At 50.1% G+C, this 23,386-nt stretch overlaps 1 protein-coding gene and 1 long non-coding RNA gene across 4 annotated transcripts in view; one reads left to right on the top strand and one right to left on the bottom strand.

Annotated features, from left to right (window-relative positions):
* Nucleotides 1-23,386, top strand: part of ERI3 (ERI1 exoribonuclease family member 3) — a 97,029-nt gene that overhangs the window by 49,151 nt on the left and 24,492 nt on the right. For all 3 annotated transcript variants that reach the window (XM_052666147.1, XM_052666148.1, XM_052666150.1), the window contains exon 7: nt 21,754-21,853. In XM_052666147.1, coding sequence (XP_052522107.1) covers nt 21,754-21,853 — 100 coding nt within the window. The remainder of the gene's footprint in view (nt 1-21,753; nt 21,854-23,386) is intronic.
* LOC128072402 (uncharacterized) lies at nt 8,324-9,340 on the bottom strand. The gene is made up of 2 exons (XR_008202240.1): nt 9,217-9,340; nt 8,324-8,910 (listed from the first exon to the last, which is right to left on the bottom strand). It is a non-coding gene; the product is annotated as an uncharacterized LOC128072402 (long non-coding RNA).

Genomic DNA, 23,386 nt, shown 5'->3' on the forward strand with positions numbered 1-23,386 from the left:
GGGCAGGGTGCCTCCCACTGCCGGGCCTGGAGCCACCGCCATGCATGACTTCTCCTTTAAATCTGTCGTGCGGCTGTCTGAACTCTGAAATTTCTTTCACTCTTCTCCCTCGCCTTGTTAACATGTGTTGCCTTTGGGGTAATCAGGGAAAAAATATTATGTCCTTTTACAATTACCGGGTTTTGGAATATTAAAATGTCTCTCTGCATCGGCAGTGTTATTTTGATTGGTATTCTAACCTTTGACTAGCCCATAAAGCGAGCCGCTCTTCAAGCCAATATTGCAGGACTGAAATTTAATTCCGAAATGATTCCAGATAATAGGGAGACAGATAATATATGCATGAAGGATATTATGTTTGGACTAAATGCAGCAGGGCCAGGGCTTGGGAGTTGAATAATAGCCCAGAGTGAGTTATAATCTGTGGGACAGAAATACCTTACTGTCAGGGCCAGGAGAGGAACTCTTAAATCAAAGGGAGGGAGTGAGGATATTTGTCTGAACGGGAAAGGGCATCTGGGAGAGTCTGAAGATCTGGCCCTTTGGTCCCATGTCTGCAGCTGGGCTCCCAGGGGCACCAGAGCTGGAAAATGATCAGTGCTGCTGGGGTGGCACAGCATGTCAGGATAACAGGCTTTGGCTCAGTGGCATGAGCTTATAGTTTCAAAGTAATGATCCCAGCCTCGCATCTCATTTCCTTTCCTTGCAGTCTCAGGAGCTGCTCTTGCTACGGCTGAGGTGGGCTCTAGATACAGCCTGGAGGCTTCACTGGTTTTGGATGACTTGTGGTAGCATGCATGCCCATCCCAGGGGGGTAGAAAAGAGCAGTGGTCGTCTTGGTCTAACTCAGAATGGCTGTGTGTGCTTCCCTACTCTTTTCTTTTTTCTTTCTTTTTCTTTCCCACTACTGCATCCTAAAAGCTCAGGAGCAGTTTCCCATGAAGCATGTGTCTGTGTGGACTTACCAGGGAACAGATAGGAAAGCTGTGATCCCCAGAGGTTACTGTCATTTCTTGCGCTTAGTTCCCCAGAAAGGAGCTAAGTTTCCTGGCTTGCAAAATAGAGTATAACTTCAATAATTCCTTTTGGCCATAAAATGTGTGACTATATGAAAGAACAGAAATAAGTTGTAACTCACACAGAATTGAATAAAAATTAGTAGTTCTTGCTTCCCTTGTCCTTTGGAAGTCCTTAGGGAGGAAGAAAAGAGTTTGCTCTGGTGGTGGCCATGGACAGCTGAAACTTCAGAATTCAGCAGAGCATCAGCTAGCTGGAACTGTAAGCAGAAGCATCACCATGCGAGCAGCTGAAGGCATGTCAGTGTTTGTAGTTCTGCCTGCACATTGCTGGAGCCTGCGGGTGGCAGGAGTGGCAGCTGCTGAGGCCCCTGTGCAGCCCTTGTGCCATATTGCAGGGCTGCACCTCTCCCTGTTGCGGGATGTGAACATCTGTCTGCAGTTCCCATCTGGCTTTGTGTGCTCTGCTGCAGAGCTGTAACCATTGGGTTCGACTAGAGCCTTCTGTGTGCCCTCGTGTTGCAGCAGGCAGCCTGACCCAATGCACTCCAATTCTGGCAATGGGAAGACTTGATGAGAACTGCAGCATCCATGAGAACACTTTCTGTAGTGGAGCAAGAGGAGAAGGGATTACAGGCAGGGGATGTCTTACAGTCATCCTGCTGCATTGCAGATCCAAAGGAGCTGGAAAGCAAAGGTACACTGCACAGAAGGTGGCCTTTGCTGCTTTCCTATGTCCCAATCCCACAGCTGGAGTGCAGCAGGGGTACCTGGTACCTGGGCAAAGAGCTGTGCACTCATTTCTGTGCATTTAAAGGACAGAAGCTCCATGGAAGAGCATGAAAATGGCCTCTGGAGTTCTCCAGAACAGGGATGAGAGGTTAATGCAAGCTTTGGGGATTAGAACATCAGCTGGTTTAGTGCTTGCTGTCCTGCCCAGCCGGTGTGGCTGCAGGAGCTTGTGCCTTGTTTGCAAGGAGATGTGCCTCCCTGCCTCCCTTGGGCTCAGTATGAAAGCAGTGAGATATGCTGAACTGGGAGATGGGAGACGGTGTAGGGGAATTTGTATATTAATAAGTGTTTCATACTCATCAAATTAATTAATTAAATCTCTTAGAGCCTCAAGGCTTCTAAGCAAGTTGAGATTAAATTCTCTGCTTGCCTGCAGTGGGAGCCCCATGAGGTCTTGCAACTTCTTTCCCGCAGCCTGGGCACTGCCTTCCAAGACCAGGACACCCTTGGGTGAGAGATGTGAATATTCTGCTGGCTTCATGAGGCACAGGAGCTCCTGAGCAGGAGTCAAAGTGTCATGGTCTGATGTGGTCTATAAAGTCATGGAGGAGTATAATAGCAAGTGTTTTTCTCCTTACTTAGAGGTGAGAAAAGATGGGGAAATAGATAGAGATTTAAAGAAGAGATGGGACAGTGGGCTCAGATGATGTTACCAATCGTTTCCAACTGTAATGATTCTATGGTTTTATAGGTGGGACCATTTCACTAGGAGCTGGGGATGGTGGTGCATTTGGTCTGCGCAGCCCCACAGCCGGGCTATGGTATTGGGCTCCCTTCTGGGCCACTGAAGACTTCTCACATGATGTTGAAAGGCAGAGGAGAGGGACATCAATTTTATATTTTTAAACAAACTGGATATTTAGTGCATGGACTCGTGCCAGCTTCAGGAAAGCCTGCTCGGTGCTTTCCCAGTGTGGTAACCTCTGTTGGCTTGGCTCTGATTGATGCTATTAATATTTCAGAGATCATTTAGGATCTCCGCCTTGGCTGGACTCCTCAGTCAGAGCTGCATGCAGCTGCCTGAGGAGTGTGCTCGCTGCTGTGTGCTGCCCTGCACGTTGGCACCAGGACTCACAGGTACACAGAACCTTGGAGAACACATTCCTGGTGCAAAGCCCAAAAGGGGCTCAGCATTTCTGTGCTGTGAGTCTCCCTTTGCCGTTACACTGGGCACAGTATGGCCCTGCAGAGCTGGCTCTGCTGCATCCTTCGTTGGGTCACTCTTTAGGATCAAGCTGTAGAGTTGGTGCTCTCACTCCCTGGCTCCATCACCAGGAGCTACATGCAGGAGAGGTGCAGGATGAGTGCATGGGGCTGCAGGTAACAGAGCTCCCTGGCCATCCCTTCCTCGCAGGATTGCCCTCAGGTAATGCTCTGCTTGCTCAGCTCTCCCATAGGGTCTCTAAATCCTACCATGGGTGTGGAGCTGGCACACTGCAGGGACGGGGCCCTGGCAGCATCAGGAGACAGTGAATCCGTGTGACTGAACCCCAGACTGTGTTTGCTCTGCCTAATTATCAAAAGTATGAGTTTGTTCTGCTAGGTGCACATTATGCCTTTATTGTGGTGTAATTATGCCAGCTGCCTATGTTTAGTGTCATAAAAAGGAATAAAATGCCCATTACCCGCCTAAAGAATTCTTCTTGTGGGTTTTTTTTATTTTTATTGCTCTGGAGCACACAGTGGGGATATCTTTGATCGGCAATTCTCCATGTAAAATAGCTGGTGAAATACTGTGCTCTCGGAGAGCTCCTCCAGCCAGCAGCAGCCTGTGAAGGCAGCTGGCTGCCAGCCTCACCCCCTGCCTCTGCTCAGTGCCAGCCCGAGCTGCTGGGCGCAGTCACGAGGCCACCACGCTGTCACCATGCTGCTGTGTCTGCAGGAGCTCAGCTGTTTTCCCCTCTCCCAGAGCTCCCTCCTTGCCCAGCAGCCCCTTCCTTGATCCAGGTGCCCAGAGGAAGGGGTGCAGGGATGTGGTGAAGTGACTTTTGGGGTGGAACGATGTACTGAGGATATGCCTGTATCCTCCAAGAGCAACCACTGGTGGCTGAAGGAGATATTTCTTCCATGGGGGAGGACTTGCTTTGTGAAAGTGATAGGGGCATTCTGGTGACACTCTCTGGAAATAAAATGCATAAAATCCCACATCTTTGGAGATGTCTGAAGCCTACTTCTCCTCTTTTGCTTTTAATAGTTTCAGTCTCTGGAAATGGAGCTCATTAGCTTCATCAGGAGCAGGAGTGCTCACAACAGATAGCTCTTAGTGATCTGGTTTGGGTAGATGGCAAATTCATTGTTTTCATAGAATCATAAAGTCGTTTGAGTTAGAAGGGACTCCTGAAGGATCTCTAGCCCAGTTCCCCTGCAATGGACAGGAACCCTTGCAGTTCAGGTGCTCAGAGTCCCATCCATCCTGACCTTCGATGATGGAACATCCACCATCTTCCGGACAACCCGTTCCAGTGCCGCACTACTCATACTGTAGTTTCAATAGATTCATTTTCCAATTTAGTGGTATACCTTCAGCAGATCCCTGATCTTTCCTGCCTAGCTGTGCCTTGCACAACATCCCTTTGAATTCCCTCCACTTATTTTTCCCATCAGATGTTCCTTGAAGTGGCCTTCACAGCTCCCAGCCTCCTCCAACGTCACTGCCTGTGCGCCGTCTGCCCGCAGCGCCGCTGAGGAGCTGGGGATGCTGATAGCAATCATTGATTAAGAGGGTAATCGTCCTGAAAATTCAGATTGATCAGAAGGCAGAAATGATAACTTGTGTAACTGTGTTTAAAACCACATCCTGTCAATAGGGGAGTCGCGAGCAGAAAGCAGGGAGAATGGGATGTTGGGGTGGGAGGGAGCCATTCTTCCTCAGGGTCCGCATCAGGATGTTTCCTGTCACTGACTCTGGGCTATTGGAGATTCAATCACTTTTATCTTCCCTTCTCTCTCAATCCAAATGCCTTTTCGTATTAGAAAATTAGAATCAGCTCTGCTCATGCAAGATTTATTAGCTCTGCTGAGCAATACCACAGAAGAGTAAATGATGTCGCATTTCAGGGGCTTTTTACACATTATGACCAAACTTGCAACTTCTTAAGAATTCTTTCACTGAGCCACTGCGGGGTGTGAAAGGGTTGGGGAGCCAAAATTCTCTCCGGAAACAGGTCTGCACCAGTCTGGGTGTCTCTTCTTTCCTATTTGAATGGTTGGATTTTATTGCTAATACGGAGCTTTTCTTTGGGCTCAGTTTCTGTGCTTATTGCTCAGGAAATCAAACTGTAAGAATTGAGCCTGTTTATCACGTGTTCCCTTGGCAGAAAGAGTTTTCAGTGCTAAAATGCATCTTTGGAACTCTGCTTCTAGCTGCCCCTCATTTACATCTGAAAAAGACAAATCCTGATTCCTTCTGGCACCTTCTCCCTTGTATTTCACACTGGGTGTAAATGCTTTTGTATGTGGTTGCTGACCTTTTATTTACACAACATGTTTTGTGTAGTGACAACATGGATGGGTTAGAAGGCGGCTGTGAGACTGGAACAAAAACAAGGTCTCATCTCTCCTGGCCATAGGCTTCAGCCCCAGTGCTTCTTTAGGTCTTTCCGTTCTGAAATTGCTTGGCAGGCATTAGATCCACGCAGCATCTCATGGACTGGCTGCACAGAAGGGAGACTCAGCTGCCATTCAACTGCTGGAGCAGTGCAGAGATGCTGAAATCAGGCTGCAGGTGGGAATCATTTGTGGCTTCATCTGCTGTTGTGGTGCTGTGGAGCCTGGTGCTTGTAGCTGGGCTTCTGTCAGTCTTATCTCTTGGGGCCAGCTCAATGTGGCCGAGCTGCTGGGATGGTGCAGATGAGGTTGGGGTGGCCTCATGGTGAGACCCTTTTTCATGGGTTCCAGATACCCACCCAGCGGCATGCACCGCGCTGTGGGCTGCAAGTGCTCATCCTCTTCTTGGCAGCTTTAGAGACTCTATTAACAAGCAGTGCTAATTACCTTTAAAACAACACCGTACTTGGAACTGTCCAACTGCCAGCCTAACTTGGCACAAAGTTAGACCATTAATCTCGGCAAAAGGCATTTGTGAAGAGGAGCTTGGAGCTGCTGGCAGCTAGGTTTGCTCGTGGAGTGTCGGTGCTTGGGAGGCGGATACACTTGACAAGCAGAAGGACTTGACTTTTTCCCCTTCCGTGTACAAGCGCTATGTATTATTCAAGGTCTTCTTAAGTCAATGCTGGGTTATTAATCGGTTGCTTCTCTGCATGTTAAATTTCCCTACTAATTTGGAGGCTCTGGGAGAGGGATGCAGCTCGGAGCTCACACAAGGCTGTCCCTCTGTGAGCCTCTGCAAACCCATGTGTGTGCGCGTGTGCTGGGGCTGCTGCAGCCCTGCCGCCTTGGGGTCAGAGGACAGGCTCCAGCAATTGACTTAACGCTTCCATTTCTGGGTATTCTGTGGTGGCCTGCAGGGAAGGGCGGGGGTGCAAAGGCAGTGCAGCCACTCTGGGGCTCCTCTCCCCCCACCTGGCCAAGGCTCTGCCCCAGCCTCCTGCCTCTGCCAGCTCTGCAAGGCGCACGGCACCTGCGCGTTCCAGGAATCACATCAGCTGTCATTACTTACATTACCTTGATTGGGAACAGTCACTTATGTCACCGTCCATCATCGTGCCTCTCCCAGGAGATGCTGAGGAGGGAGGAGAGGAGCGGGAATTATAAAGCGCTTCCGCAGTGCTCTGCCAATCCCACTGAGCATCTGTCAGCAGGCAGCTCGGGGGGAAGGAGGGGTGTGATGGATCCCCCCCTTGTACCCCACAGGGGCCAGCTTTTGCAGAAACAGAACTGTCCCAGGGAGAAGGGCAGGGCTTAAGGCTGCAGTGGCTTCCTGGACGTACATTAGATGGGAGTTCAGCTGGTATCCTGCGTGAGCAGAGCCAGCGAGCTCTGACCTGCCATCCATCCTGTCATTTTAAAGAACTCTCACTGTATGGATGGGATGGTTTATACGAGCCAGGGGCATCACTGCTGCTGCTCCTAGCTGAGTTTGAAGAGCTCTCATGGACTCCAGCTTTCAGTGTAGGCTTTGTTGTGCTGGATGGCCTTGGTACATACAGCTCACCAAGCAAAGAAAGGATTTCAGAAGAGAATCATTCTGGGGAAAAAGCAGGTGCATTTCCATGGTAGTGGGATGGCTAGTGAAGTGAGTAAATATGTGCTATAAACATGTTCAGAGCATCTCCCCGTGAAGAACCCAGCACAACCTTTTTGAGTAAATAGAAAGAGAGCCTGGGTTCAGTTCATATGTCTGTTTTCTTTTCTTTTCTTCTGGTCAACTGTGGCTGTAGATAAGAGTTTTCTATTTGAAGTTCAGAAGGGAAGGGAAATCCATTGTTAGAAGAGGAGACTTTCTTTTTGCTTGATATCTATCTCCAGCGACACAGCAGAGAGGGAAAAGATTTGCTCTGATAAAGGTAGCTTTAAAAAAAAAGCCACACTGAGTGTGGCTTTTTTCTGTACTTCAAAGCTGGAGTAATATGGAGCAGTTTAAAAGAAAAGGGGGGAAAAAAAAAAAAACCAACAACCCAGCCCAGCCTCTGCACGGGGGCTGTGAATACAGAGCCACAATAGAGCAGCATCCTGGTCTGGAGTTATTCCTCTGTGCTCAGTGTGGTGGCATGGGCTGCACTTGGTACTGTGAGGGAAGCATAGCTGGCACCCATGAGAGTGGGCTGTGCTGCTTGGGGGGATAGAAGTTAGCTTTCTGTGTTATGGGGCTGCAAGCTGAGCTTGCCCTAGGGTTCAGCTGTCTCCTGTCAAAGAGGGTAGTGCTAGGAGGGCATCTGCTGCCACCACCCTGTTCCTTGCACCCAGGCAACAGTGTTCCATGTGCAGTAGGGCTGCTCCCTTGCTATCATCCTCTGCCTCCAGCTCGATGGACGCACTCTGGGTAAATAAATAGCATCAAGTGCCACATCTGCTGGACTTGCTGTTGTGGCTTTCTCTTCATCCCCATCCTAAGCCCGGGTCGTGGGCCTCACTCCTGAATATTCCAGGAGGTGATGGGCCACCATCCCTGGAGTATTTAAGAACTGTGGAAATGTGGCACTGAGTGACATGGCCATCAAACATGGTGAGGACCAGTTGACAGCTGGACGAAGTGATCTTAATGGTCTTTTCCAACCTTAATGATTCTGCAGATGTGAGGGTCCCGTGACAGTGCCAGCATCTTGGGCTTGCTGAGTACCCCCCAGCGTCCTCCATGAAGCCTTTACAAGGAGGTAGTAGATGCATACTGGTGCTTGAATCTGGGGAAGGAGCAGGAAAGGAACCAACAAACTCAGTGCTGGCCTGAGCCCAGGCTGGAAGCAAAAAGATCTCCAGCAAACCTGGGCTGGTCAGAGTTGCTAACGAGCCTTTTCTTTGAGCAATGTTTTACATTCTTTAAAGATTGCAGGGAGCTCTTGGGGAGAATCTGCTAAAGTAAATGGCAGAGTCAAGTGTGCCAGCTTCTTTCTTTCCCCTTTCTTTTTCCTTTTTTTTTTTTTTTTTTCTCTCCCCTTTCTTGGTTCTCTTTATTATGTGGAGTTGCTCTGGCTCTTTCTCTCACTTCTGTTTCTCCTTTTGTTCTCTCTTTGTCTATTTATCACACTGTGAAGGTTGAAAGAGATGTTATTAATCTGGGAGAATGAAGGCAGGATTAGTGGTATGAATCGGATTTTGAGAGCTGTAATGATAGAAAGACTCGCTCTGCTGGCGGGCTGCGTGAGTTTGATAAATGGGGAGCACTCCAAACTGACTCGCGCCTTCCTCCGCACTGCTCGCTTTGCCCGCTGGGGCGTGCCATGCTCTCAGATCTGCCAGCCATCCCACACCGCTCCTACCTGAACCAGAGCAAAAAGCCAAGGGTAAATCAGAGACAAATATCTCCCATTGCACTTAAAGAGATCATTTCTTTCAACATCTTTTTCAAACAGAGTCCTGTCAAGTTCTTGGACAGCCTCATTGGTGTGTAGGTAGGATCCTTCTTCATAGCGCAGCTCTGAAGCGCAGCCTTGTGTTACTGCATCCTACCAGGGCTTTGCAGGAAGCAGCACGAAGAGCTCCCAGCCTGCAAGGGACAAAGAACCAGGGCGGTATCCAGAGAAATGAACAGGACCCATCAACTCCAGCCAGGAAGATCCATCACCACAGTCACCCTCACCCACTGGAGCCCATTCCTCACTTAGGTCCATATGACACCCTACAAAGCCTTCAAAGCTGGGGGCACACCCAGCAAGTAGAGAAGTATGGCACTGTAGTGTGATGGAAAACACAGTGATGACAGTAGAGTAGCAGACTCCCAGGCTCCAGCAAACAAGTGTAAGCCCAAGTACAGCAACCACAGACACAAAAACAAGGGAAAAAGGCTGCATACCTTTAAAAGGCCCCAGGTAAGCAGGGATCTCTAACAAGCCACACTTACCTCCCCCTGCCAGCCCTTAAATGAGGGCTGGGAAGGGATGGAGCCAGGATCCACCCCTTCCAGTCACTCAAATGCATTGCTTACACCTGAGCTGCCCTGGGTTGGCCCTGCCTTCCCAGCAGGTGCTCTATCACTGGTTCAGGCTGTGACTTAGCGTTTCCACTACAAGGGGACATTGCACTTTTAAGCTGGTTGATGAATGCAATGTTCACAGCTCTGGTCCTGTCCCTGTTGCAGTGGTGTCGACAAGCATTCATACGTGGAAGCTGTGCCCTACCCCAGGATCCTGCTGGTGGACCTCAGCCTGTGTGTGGCTTCTGCCATACCCATTTGGATTAGCTGCTTGCTTTGCAGCTGGGTGGGCTCTTGTGGTCCAGCACAGGAGCATTTTGCTGAAGTGAGATGTTGCATGACGTTAACATGCAAAGTGTTGAAAAGGGGCATATTGCTTATGCCTGCAGGACCGAGGTATGGTCTTGCCCATACAGAGGCTGCCCAGAAGTGGGAGCAGGGCCGCAGACAGCCCACAGTTGTCTGTGTTCCTTTAACTGCGAGGTAATGGACTCCCCCACGCTCAGGCTGAGTTCTCCTCCTGCATTTGCGGCAATGGTAATGATTGTCAAGGTAGAGCTAATGAGACGTGCACATCTTTAAAGGATCGTGGCTTCTGAGACAAAATTAAAAAAAAAAATGGAAGGAAGAGAGTGGGGGAAGGAGAGAAAGTCCAACTGCTCTGCCTCAGCCAGAGTTCTGCCTGTCTTGCACAGCCCTGGGGACAGAAGAGGTAGAAGGTGGGGTAGGAGAAAGATGTACATGGAAGAGGACATGAGGAAATCAGTCTGCACTTCCAGGCATGGCAGAAAGTGCTGTCTGAATGTTGAAGAGCTATAATCCCCCCATGCCCTTCCTGCAGTGGAAAGGAGGTGGTGGCTGGGGAGGTCAGACAGGATCTGAACCTTTGGGAAGGGCCAGTGGGGAGTCAGGGATATTGCATGTGGCACAGTGTGATCACCAGCACTTCCATCCCCTCCCACTTTCAGTATTTCAACTTCACAGGTTGAATTGGTTCAGAGAAGCCCAACTCAATGAGGAGAGAAAAGATCAGTCAAATATTTCTTAAATCCCGTCTTTAAGAGCTAAGTGCTTGGCTGGAAATTTAAGGCAGGTAATGAGGCTCTCTTCAGATCAGCTTGTGATGTGGAAACTCCAAGATTGAGCGGGCTGCAACAGGAAGGGAGCTGAAGTGCAGTGGGGATGGAGTGGCTCGGGATCCCCGTGCCCAGCACTCTGCCCGTAGCCATGCCATGCCCTGACATCATCTCCCTCACCATCCTGCTCTGCTCTGCTCCTCTTCCAGGCAAGAGCTGGGACTCTCCGAGCTTCCCTCTTTGTATCCAGATTTTTAGGCCTTCTGTTGTTAATTATTGAGATGTAATAATGTGATTAGTGCACTATTAAAAAAATCGCTGATATGATTACCATGGATTTAATATCACATGATATATCATTACATTGTTACGTGGTGACAGATGTAATTGAAATACACTTATTGGAGCCTGGGGTCGTGTTTCATTCAATCACAGGAGCACCTCTGAGGGGTAGAACAGAAATGCCTTTAAAAAAAGCATCAGGAGAGGAAATCGTAATGAAAACAAAGAATCTTGCAGCCTGCTCAGATTTTGGGCAGCTTCTGCCTTGGGTTTTTCTCCATGGGAATTGAGAAAGGGTCAGGTTAGGACCATGGTGATGGAGCAGCTGGAAAAGGTAGGTCAGCCACGTTGACAGGGCAGTTGATAGAGCAGCCAAGGAGACAGGGAGGAGGACTTGTAGGAACCTGCACTCAGGTGTTGGGGAGGCCTTTTCTGATGTCACAGAGAACAGCAGATATCTGTCCGTACCGCGTCGTCCTTGGCAGGATCTGCAGGAATTGAAGTCCCCTTCCCCGGTAATGGGCTCCAGTGACAGGACATTACCTTCAGAGAAGTTGGGGCGCTTGGGGCTTGGCTTATGCCTAGCCCTGAAATGGTGCAACCTGCAAAATGGGGCTCAAGTAACAAGGTGCTGTGCTTATCCTGAACCTCATCTAAAACAAAGGAGAAAGAATTTTCCAACTGAGAAGGAAATGGCAGCGTGGAGACATCTGGATGTTTGCATAATGGTGTGCAGGCAGCTGGCTTCATGCATTTGGCACTGCATTGCCCCTTGCATCTGTCCCAGGAGCTGGGCAACAAACCCTGTTGATGCTTCAGGGGCGCTCCTGCTTCAGATAGGCATCCAGTTCTGCCCCACTGGAAATGGTCAGTGTTCCTGTTGTGAGCCTTTGCTTTGCCAGGAGCTGTGGAAATTCATTTCCAGCTGGTGTGGGAGTGCTGTGGCTGGGAAGGCTCTGGCAAGCATCTTTCTTTCGAGGTTAGAAACATAATTTCAGTCTGACCTCTGAGTTTCGGAGCTTTTGTTGGTTTTCTCCACCCCCAGATGGTTTTTGTGTGTGATTTTAAAATAGCCTTCTTCTCTTGGTTGCAGCTAGCTGATGCGTCCGCTTCTCATTCGAGGATTGTTGTGTTTTATTAATGCTGTTATTATTCCATTACTGTCATTGTGCTCTTTTATAGCAAATAGCTTAATTTAGTTGAGATACACAGATGCTGAGAGTTTAAGTGAAATCTTCAGCACTTGGTATGCTGGGTACTGATATTCCCTAAGTACTCTGATATAAACCTTTTGCTTTAAAACAAATCAGCTGCCAGGGGCGTGCTGGGTGGCAGGGATCTGGGAGGAGGGGTGGATGAATGTCTGTTGATCCCACACAGAGAACCCTGGCCATGAGCTGAACTCGGTGTCCCTTATGGTCCCTTCCAACATGGGATATTCTGATTCTGTGGTTCTGTTCTCAGGAGCAAAACTGAGGGTTTCATCACCTAGGGAGGCTGTGTTGGGGTTCTTGCCCTACAGATGTTGCAGCAGCACAAAGGAAATGACACTAGCAACATCGCCATTTGGGGGCTCACTTTTTATTTTGGCAAGGGTGGCAGAACATGCTGCACTGCCTGCAGCTGAAGCTGTTTGACTGCTGGGAGAGGAGAGGGGCTGAGGGCCAGCACTGGTGCCCAGATGACGTAAGGGACAAGTGACTTGGGTGCTTAAGCCTCTCTGGAGGTGCAGTCCAATCTCTTGAGTACCTCAGGTATTTTTGAGATTTCACCTCTTAGTGCTGACAGATGTTGATCTGAAATGGGTGCTTCTTTCTTGGTGCCTCTGGGCGTTTATTAGTGGTAGTGATAACTGTTCCAGATTGCCTCCTATACCTTAAAAATTAAGGAGGAAAAGCCAAAGCCCCATTGCAGTCCTCTTATTTGTGCACTTAACTCTTACTGCCTTGGCAAAACAGAATGATGTGGGTGCAAGGAATGAATATGAGCAGGGAAAAACTAGAAAGGAGCAAAGTAAAATGAAGCAAATGAGTGCCCCAGAGGTTAAGATGGCAGCAGTGGCTCAAGGGGAAGTGTCCTTGTCACCTGGCCGTGGCCAGGAGGGTGCTGTGTGCCTGCAGAGCGAGACAGCTCCAGTTCTGGGAGTGCTCCCCTTTCTCATGATCCTCAGTGGCACGGATTTGGCTTGCCATTTGGGTTAGGTGAGGCGACCGGTTCCTTGTGGAGTGGGGACAGATCCCCTGCTGACCCCTGCTGCCGGTCCCCAGTGTGCACTCATAATAGCTTTGGCTCCATGCGAAGTTGTCAGGATCATTTTATCTCCCTGCTTTGAGGCAGCTTTGTGGCTTTATCTGGCTTTCGAGACGACCGGGAGAGCTAACAACATGCAGAGAGCATCCTCTGCGGAGGGGACCTGGAGCCCAGTTTTGCTAGAGGTCTGCTTTACCACTTATGAGAAACGAGTTAACCTCCCTTTGATCTCAGTTCACGGCTAACCCTTTAACAAAGTCCTGGATGTGCGAGGAAATCAATACTCAAGGCATTGAATTTAACACCAGCCATCAACTCAAGCGTAACACACACACTGGCTGGCTGCGATTACAAGCAGTGGGCTGGTTTGGAGCTCGTTTGCCAGCTCTCTGGGGTGCACAGGGCAGGCGGATGTGCTCGCATGGCTTGCTGGCACTCAGGAGGGGTGAGAGGGACCTGGCTGTGCCCCGTCCTCACATCGCCTCTGCCTCCTGCACCCCTTGTCCTGAAAAGAAAAAGATGTTGCAAGTTAAAAGTGGAACAGTAAAATCGTCGCTGTTTGCTGTTCTGTCAAAAGCAGGGAGCATCATTTCTGCCTCCCACACTGCAGGGCCCCCGCCTGCCGCCTGCTTGCACCCATCAGCGCTCTTAGAGCCCCCTCTGCTTTCACCTCCCCAGCTGTAACTCTGACCTGAGTCAACAGACAGGGGAAGAGCTGCTGTGCAGGTGATCCAGGGTGAGTTCTGCCTTTGATCAGACAGGTGTCGTCCGCAGGCAGTGCCTTGTTAACTCACCTCTCCCTCCCCGCTGCCATGAGGCCTCCTGCGTGGGCAAGGGATGTGGCCACTGCCCTCTTAATCCTTACTGATCTTTTCCCTGGTGCCTTCTGCCTTGTAGTCTCCCCTCTTTCTCTTGCTGTTCTAGCTCTGTCTCCTTTGAGTGGCTTCATGTCCTGGGGGAGTGCTGAGAAACTTCATTCAGTTCTTGCAGCTCATAGGTCCCATAGTTCTGTTGAGTTGGTGCTGGGCCAAATCATACAATCGTTTGACTTGGAAGGGACCCTCAAGAGCCATCCAGTCCAACTCCAATGAAGAGGGGCACCTACATTCAGGTGCTCAGCCTGACCTTGGCTGTCTCCAGGAACACCTTTCTGGGCAGCCTGTGCCAGTTCCTCACCACCACTCTTATTATACAAAGCTTGTTCCTCATATCTAGTCTAAATCTACCCTCTTATAGTTTAAACTCATTTCAAATGTGAAGGCTGCTTTCTGTTTCTGCAAGTCTGCTGTCTGGGAAGAGGAGGTAAGGAGCTGCAGGGCGCAGGTTTCCATGCCCCTCTGGTGAGAAGGACCTGCAGGATCAATCAGTCTCCTGCTTCTTTCCCATCTGACAGGGCCTGAGTTGTAAGAACAAAATACTTGTCCTTGGGCCTCCACAGTCCCAGACTTCCTTATTTCAAGGCCAGGAGGGATGGGGTCCTGGGCAGCCTGATCTGGTGGGTCACAGCCAGTCCACGGCAGGGGGTTTGGAACTGGCTGGGCTTTAAGGACCCTTGCAACCCACACCATTCTGTGATTGTATGATTTCTGGCGTGTTTGTGCCCAGTAGCATGACCATCAATGGATATGGCCCTCCGAAAGCACCCAGAGCACTTGTGTGCATGTCTGCTGTGGACAAATGGCTTTGTTTTGCACTGGGAAAGCTGGAGTCAAAATGTCACATCAGTGCTCGCGCCAGAATAGATTGCTCCTTGCAGAGGGCAGCATTTCTGTCGCTGGGTTTTGCTTTGAGTTTCCCAAGCAGAACCATTCCCACACAGTGAAATGTTACAATATTTTGGCTTTTCCATCCTGATTTAGGATGAAGGGAAATGTGAGAGTGTTAGTTTGTTCCCCAGGCCGATTCCCAGCGCCTGCTCCCACCACATTTGATCCGGGCTGGCTCCCACCAGGTGTGTGGAAATGAGCTGCAGCCTCATGTTTCTGCAAAAGCTTCTCGGAGGAGATGGCAAAAGGGTCAGAGCGCCTCAGGAAATCTCCCTCAGGCGATGTGCTGTCACATCTCACAGCAGACAGACAGCATAACCTTTAGGGCATGGTGAGGGGCAGTGTTTTCAGCTCAGAGCTGGAGAGCTCATTTCTCTGACGCACCATTCCTGCATCCACCTGAAATACTTTTGTCATAACCCATTATGGCCTTAGTTGAAACAGAAAACAGCTGGGGAACCGGTCCACGTTTGTCAGACACAACCATATGGAGCTTTAGGGCTGTGTGTGGGGCACGGCTGCCCCTGCAAACTGGAGCCTCTGAAGGCAGCACCGTGCTGTGGAGCAGTGCAGGGAGAGCGCTGGGTCCCCCCTCTCCTCCTCCCCAGCAGTACATAATGGCACTTTTTATTTAGCTATTATTTCCCAGTGGCAGATATCTTCTCGGCTGTCTGTTTAACTAACTATCTTTATCTCATCCTCCTTCTCTGTTTGATATAGTTATAGATAAGCAGATAGCTACCTTAGTAAATAACATGTTTTTAAGAGACCAGCGATATGGTTAACATAGTGCAGCAGCTGTTGATTTGTCTTTCACTGTTTGTTGGTTTTTTCTTGGTGTTTTTTTTTTTTTTTTTCTTAAGGAAATGCTTTAAATAAGGGATACTTCATCTATTAAAAAAAAATACACTTGTAGCAGCTGCTAAGCCCATCCATAAGCCTGCTTTACGTTGTATTTGTGATGGGACTGACAGTGCATGGAGGAGCCTGATTATACACAATTCCATTTTAGCAAGCCCTGCGATGTAATTTCACAGGGCGATCAGTGTTTGAATGTAATAGCAGCCTCTGCTAAGGTGTCAGAATATTAAAGGCGCTAATGGAAAAGCTCCCTGGTACACAAGGGGGACAGCATTACAGGAGACGTCGCAGATGGCTGGGCACTAAACTAATGGGGCAGGATCCAAGAAGGGAAAAAAAAAGCCTCGAGAAGGGAGAGCTCACGGGAGCACGGGCACCTGCTTCCCTCTCACACGGAAATTAAACAGTGAGCGAGGAAGAGACAAGCGTGCGTGTGTGTAAAAATAGAAATTGAGGGGGAAAAATTCCCCCTTCGAAAGGGATTGGGTGTTTTGACAGCGAACCTGGAGCCAGCTCTGCTTTGGCAGGGTGTGGGGTTCGATCATGGGGATGTGTGTTTGGGGGCTGGAGGAGGAGAATGAGGTGGTGAACAGTGGCTTCGTGCAACACGGCCAAGCAGCAGCTCTTTGGTGGCTTGTGATCTGTGAAATCCATGGAGGGAGATGTGTGTGCAGAGTGCTCCACTCATCTCTTTGCTCACATCTGCAGCGGCTGACGGTCTGATTTCAGGGTAGTGCCAGCCTGTGCCTGTGTCCCAGCCCCACTGCAGGCTTCTTCCCCGCCTCGGCTCCCATTTACCCAGGAGCAGCCGAGGAGAATCTGACTGGTCCCTGCTCAGCCACCTGGAAGGGGATGTGACTGTGGGTGAAGACGTTGCTGGGTTTGGCTTCATGTCATATTCCTCACCTAGCCCACCTCCAGCATTGCTGCTCCCCAATTGTGTGCACAGTCCTATTTCCCAGCCCTGCAGTCACCCAGAGCCGTGGCTTTGTTTCTCTTGAACCCAAACCCAAGGCTTGGACCCAGGTCCCAGAGGCCTTAACCCAGCACGTCACCATCCGCAGAGCACACAGCAGCTGAGAACATTTTATCCGGGATAATCCTCAGCCTGGGAGCAAGGCAGAGACTTGTTCAAACACATGGGAACGTGAAGCCTAAACTGCTTGGCACTTTGACATGGTGGAGCCAGGCTTGCAGGCCTTGCACAAGCCCCAGCGCCTGCTAATCCTGCAGGGCTGTGGGTTGGATCCATCCTGCTCCTCCTGAAACTGAGTTAGAGCAGTGAATGTGCATGCTATTGCTGGGTTGTGGGCAGACAGACTGCTCGGGCACACCTCTGGATGGGAAGGCCCATGTGCCTCAGTTTCCCTTTGTGAATCAGGAAAGCCTTACCTGCTTGTGCTGCAGGGCGTTTGGGCACGTGGTGGCTCTCCCTGGACAGTGTCAGAGCCCAGCTGCAGGTTCCCCAGGCTATATGTCCAAGCAGTGCTGCAACATCAGCAGTACTACAGTTTCAGGGTGCGTGCACCGTGTGTGTGCACTACGATGCTCTCGTGAACAGCAGTCTGATGGCATGGGCTGCTTGCTCCAGCAAGGAGAAAACACACAGGCTGCAGGCTGGGATCTGTGGGAAGCAGTTCCAACAATACAGGGTGCTGGCTGGGGGTTACTGGTGAGTTCTGCAGCCCCTCTTGCTGCTGTATTGATGCAAATGCAACGCAGAGCCCCGTAAGTCAGCCAGGCGCACGCAGAGAAAGGCAGGGATGGATGGAGTCGGTGTCAGGGCAGCAATTGCTTATCATGCCTTATCTGGGAATATGAAACTGTATTGCATGACATCCAGAGGCAGGCTGAATAGATATGCCAATTCATCTCGAGCCCGGGCTTTGACAAGCTAGACTGCCCTTGTTGAAAGGCATCAGTCAAACAAGAGCTGCTGGCTGCTTTTCCCTTTCTTATACTTTCCCTCGCTCTCGCGCTCCGTCTCCCTCTCTCGCCACCTCCCCTCCCTCCTCCTTTTTTTCTAAGCTGTTTCCACACCAAATTGAAAAGCTTTGGAAATAATAATAATAAAAGCCCCCCAAACTAATACCGTTTTAAGTACCCCCCTCCCTTCCCAAATGGGATTGATAAAGAACCCCAGTGTATGAAGGCATGTTTAGATAACATTGAGAATATTATAGCGGGTGAGAGAAAGTAGGGGAAAAGCTTCCTGCCGCGTCTAAGCCGGGAAAAGCGACGGCACCCTGGCTAATACGAGTGTTTAATATTTGATGTGTTGGGATAAAGCAGGATCACCTTCGAATTGAATTGAGTGTCAGAATGAGAATCTATTACTGAAATTCTTGTGTGATTTGACAGCAAAGCAGACGATGTTATTCTTCACTAGTTACCGCAATCTTCTCTCCTACATCACTTAAATATTTTTTTCTTTGCTTGAGTAAACACACATTATCCTTTTTTTCCACCCCCCTTTCCTTTTTTTCTTTCCCTCTTTTATACTTTTTTTTTAACGTTTTTTTTCCCCTTAAATCAAACCTGCCTTTCGCAGGGCCGATGGAGCAGATTGTTATTTCTTTATTTGTCCTATTAAATGGAATTCCTGATCGTTTAATCCCGCTTTTGTAAGTGATTTAAAAACACTTGAAAAGCTGTGAATGCAGCAGCCCTGCTGACTAAACTGCTTAACAGGGACACATTGCACCTGGGCTGGTGCGGCATGGGGGAAATTCCTTGCCTGCCGCGGCCAGGCTGCAGGGGATGCTGTGCTGCAGAGTGCTGGGGGACCAGCTTTCCTCCTCGCCCTCCTGCTCCTTACCTACTCCTATGTATGTGTTTTCAGCCCCAGCCAAGCTGTGTGGTTTGGCCTGGATGATGTTCATTTGCCCTTTCATCGCGCTGGTGAGTTTGCATGGCAAGGAATCCCAGCAAGATATTTCCTGCTCCCCTCCTTCCTGTAGCTTGCAAGCAATAATATGGGATGGCCAGGACCCGCTGCCCCAAAGGCACTCTCAGCCCCAAAGCCGTAGGACGGTGTGGTACCAAGGACACTTTAAGCTCTGTTTCAAATCCCACTTAGCTGCAGGCTCGACCTCCTTTTTCCTTCCAACACACAAAGTAATATAAAACCCTGACATCTCATCATGGAAGCAGCAGAATGAGGTGGGTTCGAGGGAAATGCTTATGTTGGGCATGCGGTTGACATGACGAGGGGAAGAAGATGCTTTTGCTGTCGCAGAGTCATTTTCTCTGTTGCAAGGATGTCAGGGGTCAGCCTCAATCCGCGGGCTGCTGTGCATAGGGGTCCTGCTCCCTCCACTTCCCATCCCCATCCTTCAATATCTCCTCAGCCCACCCCGTGTCTTTGCTCCTGGGAGGATTATTTCGAAAGGAAGTACTTTCTCCCTGCGTGGTATACATGAATATTAAAATTACAGTTAGCGTGTTAAACGTTTAAAGACACCAGATGGGTCATGGCATCGACATGGCAGAAAGGACAGGGAACATGGCACTGCCAGCCCCTGTAAGGTGTCTGCTGAATGCTGCTGAGTGCTTCCTGTGAATAAATGATGGGGCATCGTTGAGCCCACTTGGATCCATACATCAGCTTGGCATGTTCCAGTGCAGGGAGCACACAGCATCTCCATGCCCCAGCCTGCTGTACCCTGAGTGCTGTCCCATAGCACCTCCCTGCTTTGCTTCCCCCTGGCTTGAGTATCCTGCAGTTATGCACAGTGTGAGTTACCCAAGGACTTATTCCCAGTCCTGTTAATGGGATGTGGATTATCTGTGGTGCTGGTTGCATGCGTGGAAATAGATGTCTAATGTCGGGCTGCTCTTAGCTCCCATTTATCAAGGAGGATCTGCTTACCTTTGCTTTGAGATCCCTGCACCAGGGAGTGACCCAGGGCAGTATTTGTGAAGTGCTGCGTATGCCTATGGGATTGTATAAGTAAATAAATATAATTAATAATCATCTGGCTTCAGAGGAGCATTGGCTGGGAGGTAAATGCGGCCTTCACAGAATTACAAACAGAATCAGGAAAAAAGGGAGAGAATGGAATGGAATGGAAATAACTGAGTTCAGAGTGCTTGAAAATGATTCTGCGGGCGTGTTGTTTTGGTGTTTGGTAGCAGATCAGAGGGGCTGAGTTCGTATTTGAATCAGAATTCTGACCCAAAATATTTTACGAGAGCTTTTGGAAAAGGTACCCACATTTTTTGTATAGTTCAAATGGAGATGAAAACAAAATCCTGCGGGGTGCTGCTCTCACCTCACAGGGCTCTGCTTGGTCCCTCCAGTGAGGGAGGAACAGATGAGTGTGATTTCCTGGCAAAAAGGGCAAAAAGCCACTGGTGCTGGCATTGGGACCTCGTGTCGGGTGCTCACTTTAACAGTCAGAAGAAGAACTTTCCTATTTAAAGATTAAACGTTGTCTTTAAATATTAAACAGCAAAGCTCTTCGTTCTTGATTGTGTGGCTGCTGCCGGCAGGCGGCTCAGAATTGCCAATTTTAATTAAAAAACTTTATTTTCGAATACAATCCACCACTGGCAGAGCTCCTCCCTGGCCAGGCTGGCTGCACTTCCCCCGGCCCGGCTGCTTTCCGCCTGCCCACGAGGTGACAGCAGTCACTGCACCGAGTGTGAGCGGCCTCAGCCGGACCGATCAATGCTCCTGGCACTTCCTTCCAAAACCCCAGGAAAAACAATTAAAACCCAATCGATCCTGCAGACAGCTTTGAATATGCATAAGTGCACACTTGACCTTCAGTGGTCAGGCCAACTTCTAGCCGGGCTGCTTAGCTAGTTTGCTCAGGTAGCACGGCTGTACCAAATGACCTTGATTAACAAAGCAAAAGTGCTATGCAAAAGAGGTGCTGATCTGGGAGATCTAAGGTGTGGGCTTCTTGTTCTGTTCACAGCAATAAACCCCAATTTTAAGCAGGAGGGAGGTGAGAAGGATGTGGGGCGCTTGGCCGATGGGTGTTAAGGCAGCCTTACCCTGTGCATGGCTGTGGCTTTGCTGAGATGATGTTGGAACGGTTCTCCTCACCAGGAGCCTGATGTTCTGCATTCACCCGCTGCAGCCCAGGAGAGGGAGCCAGGAGCCCCAGGCAGAGCTGCTGTGTTTGACACCCAGACCCCCAGAACTGGGCATGGGGCACAGCATCCCGACCAACACACAGCCACCAGCAATCCCAGCAATGAAGTTATCAGAGCGTGTTTGTTGAACGTGTTGTGTACACACAAAGTGTAATTTCAGTGAATTATGCATAGACTTAATTAGGAGTTTTAATTGCTAATCATCTCCCAACAGGATTAGCAATGCTGTCTATTAATTATCCGTGGAGCCCTCTGTTTTGCTAAGGCAGGAGCAACAAGGCAGCGTAAACCGTTAGGAGGCCAGCAGTGAATTCCCAACCCCAAAGCCATGGCTCCCATGGGGCAGCCATGCAGCAGGGAGCAGAGCAGGGGCACTGGGGGCAGCCCCAAAAGCAGGCTTTACTTTTGGAGCCCTGCTGCTCCTCCATGCAGTGACTGTATGCAGTGATGATCCCCGCTGCGGGAGGGAGATAGGCGCTGCGGGATTGACCTGATCTCATCTGGGGACAATGGCCCTCACGGCAGCAGAGATAGCACTGTGTGAGTTGTGCTAAGCCCACGTGCTGTTCTTAAGGCTCACAATGCAATTGTGAGCTTAATTCCTCAAGATGAAGGAGACAGGGGGCTCTCAGGCTGTAATTATGGCCGCATGCATGGTGCGGGGCTGGCCTGCTCTCCCACTGCTGTTGTCCAGTGGGGCTGTGCCACTCGGGCAGTGGGTGCTGCTGCAAGAAGCTGTGGGGCAGGAGCAGATTCTGGCTGGGTTATGGGCTCTATGGGGCCCAGCGGGGTTTCTTCTAGAGGCGAAGAGCCCAAAGGCTGTAGGAGTCCCAAAACACCCAGCCATGGAGCTGGGGGCTGCCTCAGGACCCCCACAGTGACACTCCTGTGCTAGCCTCAGTGTCAGGCCCTGGGCATCTCTGAAGTGGGACAGGCCTGCACCACCTCCTGGAAAGCTTCTTTAGGGGCAGTGTCTGGATCTGTGTTGAATACTGGGGACACAAACACACGTGTTCCCTCCAGAATGTATCTCATGTGCCCCATGCAACCTGTGACCTTCTGCTTCTCTCTTGCAGGCGTACAGCTTTGCCATGGGGAGTTGGCCAAAGAACGGACTCTTAGACATGAACAAAGGACTGAACCTACAGCACATAGGGAGGCCTCACAGCGGGATAGGTAAGTGACCCAGTGCTGTGTTCTGCCTATCTCCATGGCTCCAAGAGCTGCTCAAAGCCAGATGCTGAAGGCCAGCCAGAGGGCTGCATGGCCTCTGGCTGGCAGAAGGGAAGAAGATGCACCAGGTTGTGCCTGCAACACGATTGGAAAGGGGGAATGCATCCTGGCTCTTAGTCCCCCTGGGGAGTTGCTCCAGGGGTGCTGCAGCTGAGAGGAGATGAGTGCTGGGCTGGGAGCTCTCCCTGCTCTGGGGTGCTCTGAGGACTACAATTGTCTTTGGGGGCAGGGGCAGTGCAGGCTGTGGGATATGTGGGCAGCAGGGATCTGGCCCAGGTTCACCGGGCTGTGCCTCAGAGGGCTGCATCACACTTGCCTGCCTTGTGTCTGCCTTCCCTCTGCCTCCCAGCCCTTCATCCAGTGTGACTTGAGAGAAGTAAAGTTTGCAAGAAGGTAAGATTTACTTGGAAAAGTCACCTGCTACCTGGGCCTTGAGGAGGCTGTTTAATATTGTTTCAAGACTCTAACCATTAAACTCTCCAATCAATCCAAGTTAAGGAGATGAATTATTTAAAGCTCACCAGCTTTTAATTAGCAAGCTCCTTTTGAACTATGGATCTGGTTGCATTATTGACGGAGGTAGCATTAAAATTTGCTTCCTTGCCTGGGAGCAGAGTTGCCTTGCTGGTGTGCCACACTGGCGGTGATGGGGAGCAAGCTGGGACTGCAGGAGCTGTGTTCTGCCTTCTTTTGGGGCTTGAATCTTTCCTAGAGACTCTCTGGGGGATGCAGAGTTGTTTTATGCCTCATCTTTTGTTTTATTTATGGTGAGAGTGCTCTGTTGCTGTCATCTCCTACTCTGACAAAGCATCCCTAGTTATGGAGTATCATCTGTCTGCTCTTGGTTTCTGCCTGTGTTTATCTCAGTGCTGTCTTGCTCAGGTATGTCCCTGCCTGATTGAGTTGAAAGGTGCTGCTCACCTGCCTCTCCACTCCAGTCCTTTAGGAAGGCTTTGCTGCCTTGTCCTGGAGCAGGCATGTTTCCTGCAGAATTTCCTGCCCTGTGCTGCCCCTCCCTTCCTGGAACAGCCCAATCCATGCCCACTTTCCAGGGCTGCTATCTCAAGAAAAGAGTTAGGAGCAGCTCAGCACATCTGCTTGCCTGTTACTTTACATAGCAGCAAGCCTGGACCTAGCTGTGGCTTTGGAAATGCTCCTGTGTTGTCTGGAGTCTCATTATTCCTTTGTAGGGTCCTGGGGTGCAGCAGGGTTGAGGAAGTTGGGGGGCAGACTGGGGTCCCCAGGGCTGCCCTAGGTGGGGGTCAACACCTGCTCTGATGGTTGCTGGTGTGCAAAAGTCTGCAAACCAGGGAGGGCTGAGAACTGAACAAAGACATGGATGGATGCCTACCTGTGCGACCTGCTGTAGGGAACCTGCTTTGGCAGGGGGTTGGACTCGATGATCTCTGGAGGTCCCTTCCAACCCCTACGATTCTGTGATTCTGTGATTCTGTGTGATTCTGTGACATGCGTAAT

Source organism: Tympanuchus pallidicinctus, unplaced genomic scaffold, assembly GCF_026119805.1.
Source record: "Tympanuchus pallidicinctus isolate F22 unplaced genomic scaffold, pur_lepc_1.0 scaffold7, whole genome shotgun sequence".
Taxonomy (NCBI): Eukaryota; Metazoa; Chordata; class Aves; order Galliformes; family Phasianidae; genus Tympanuchus; species Tympanuchus pallidicinctus.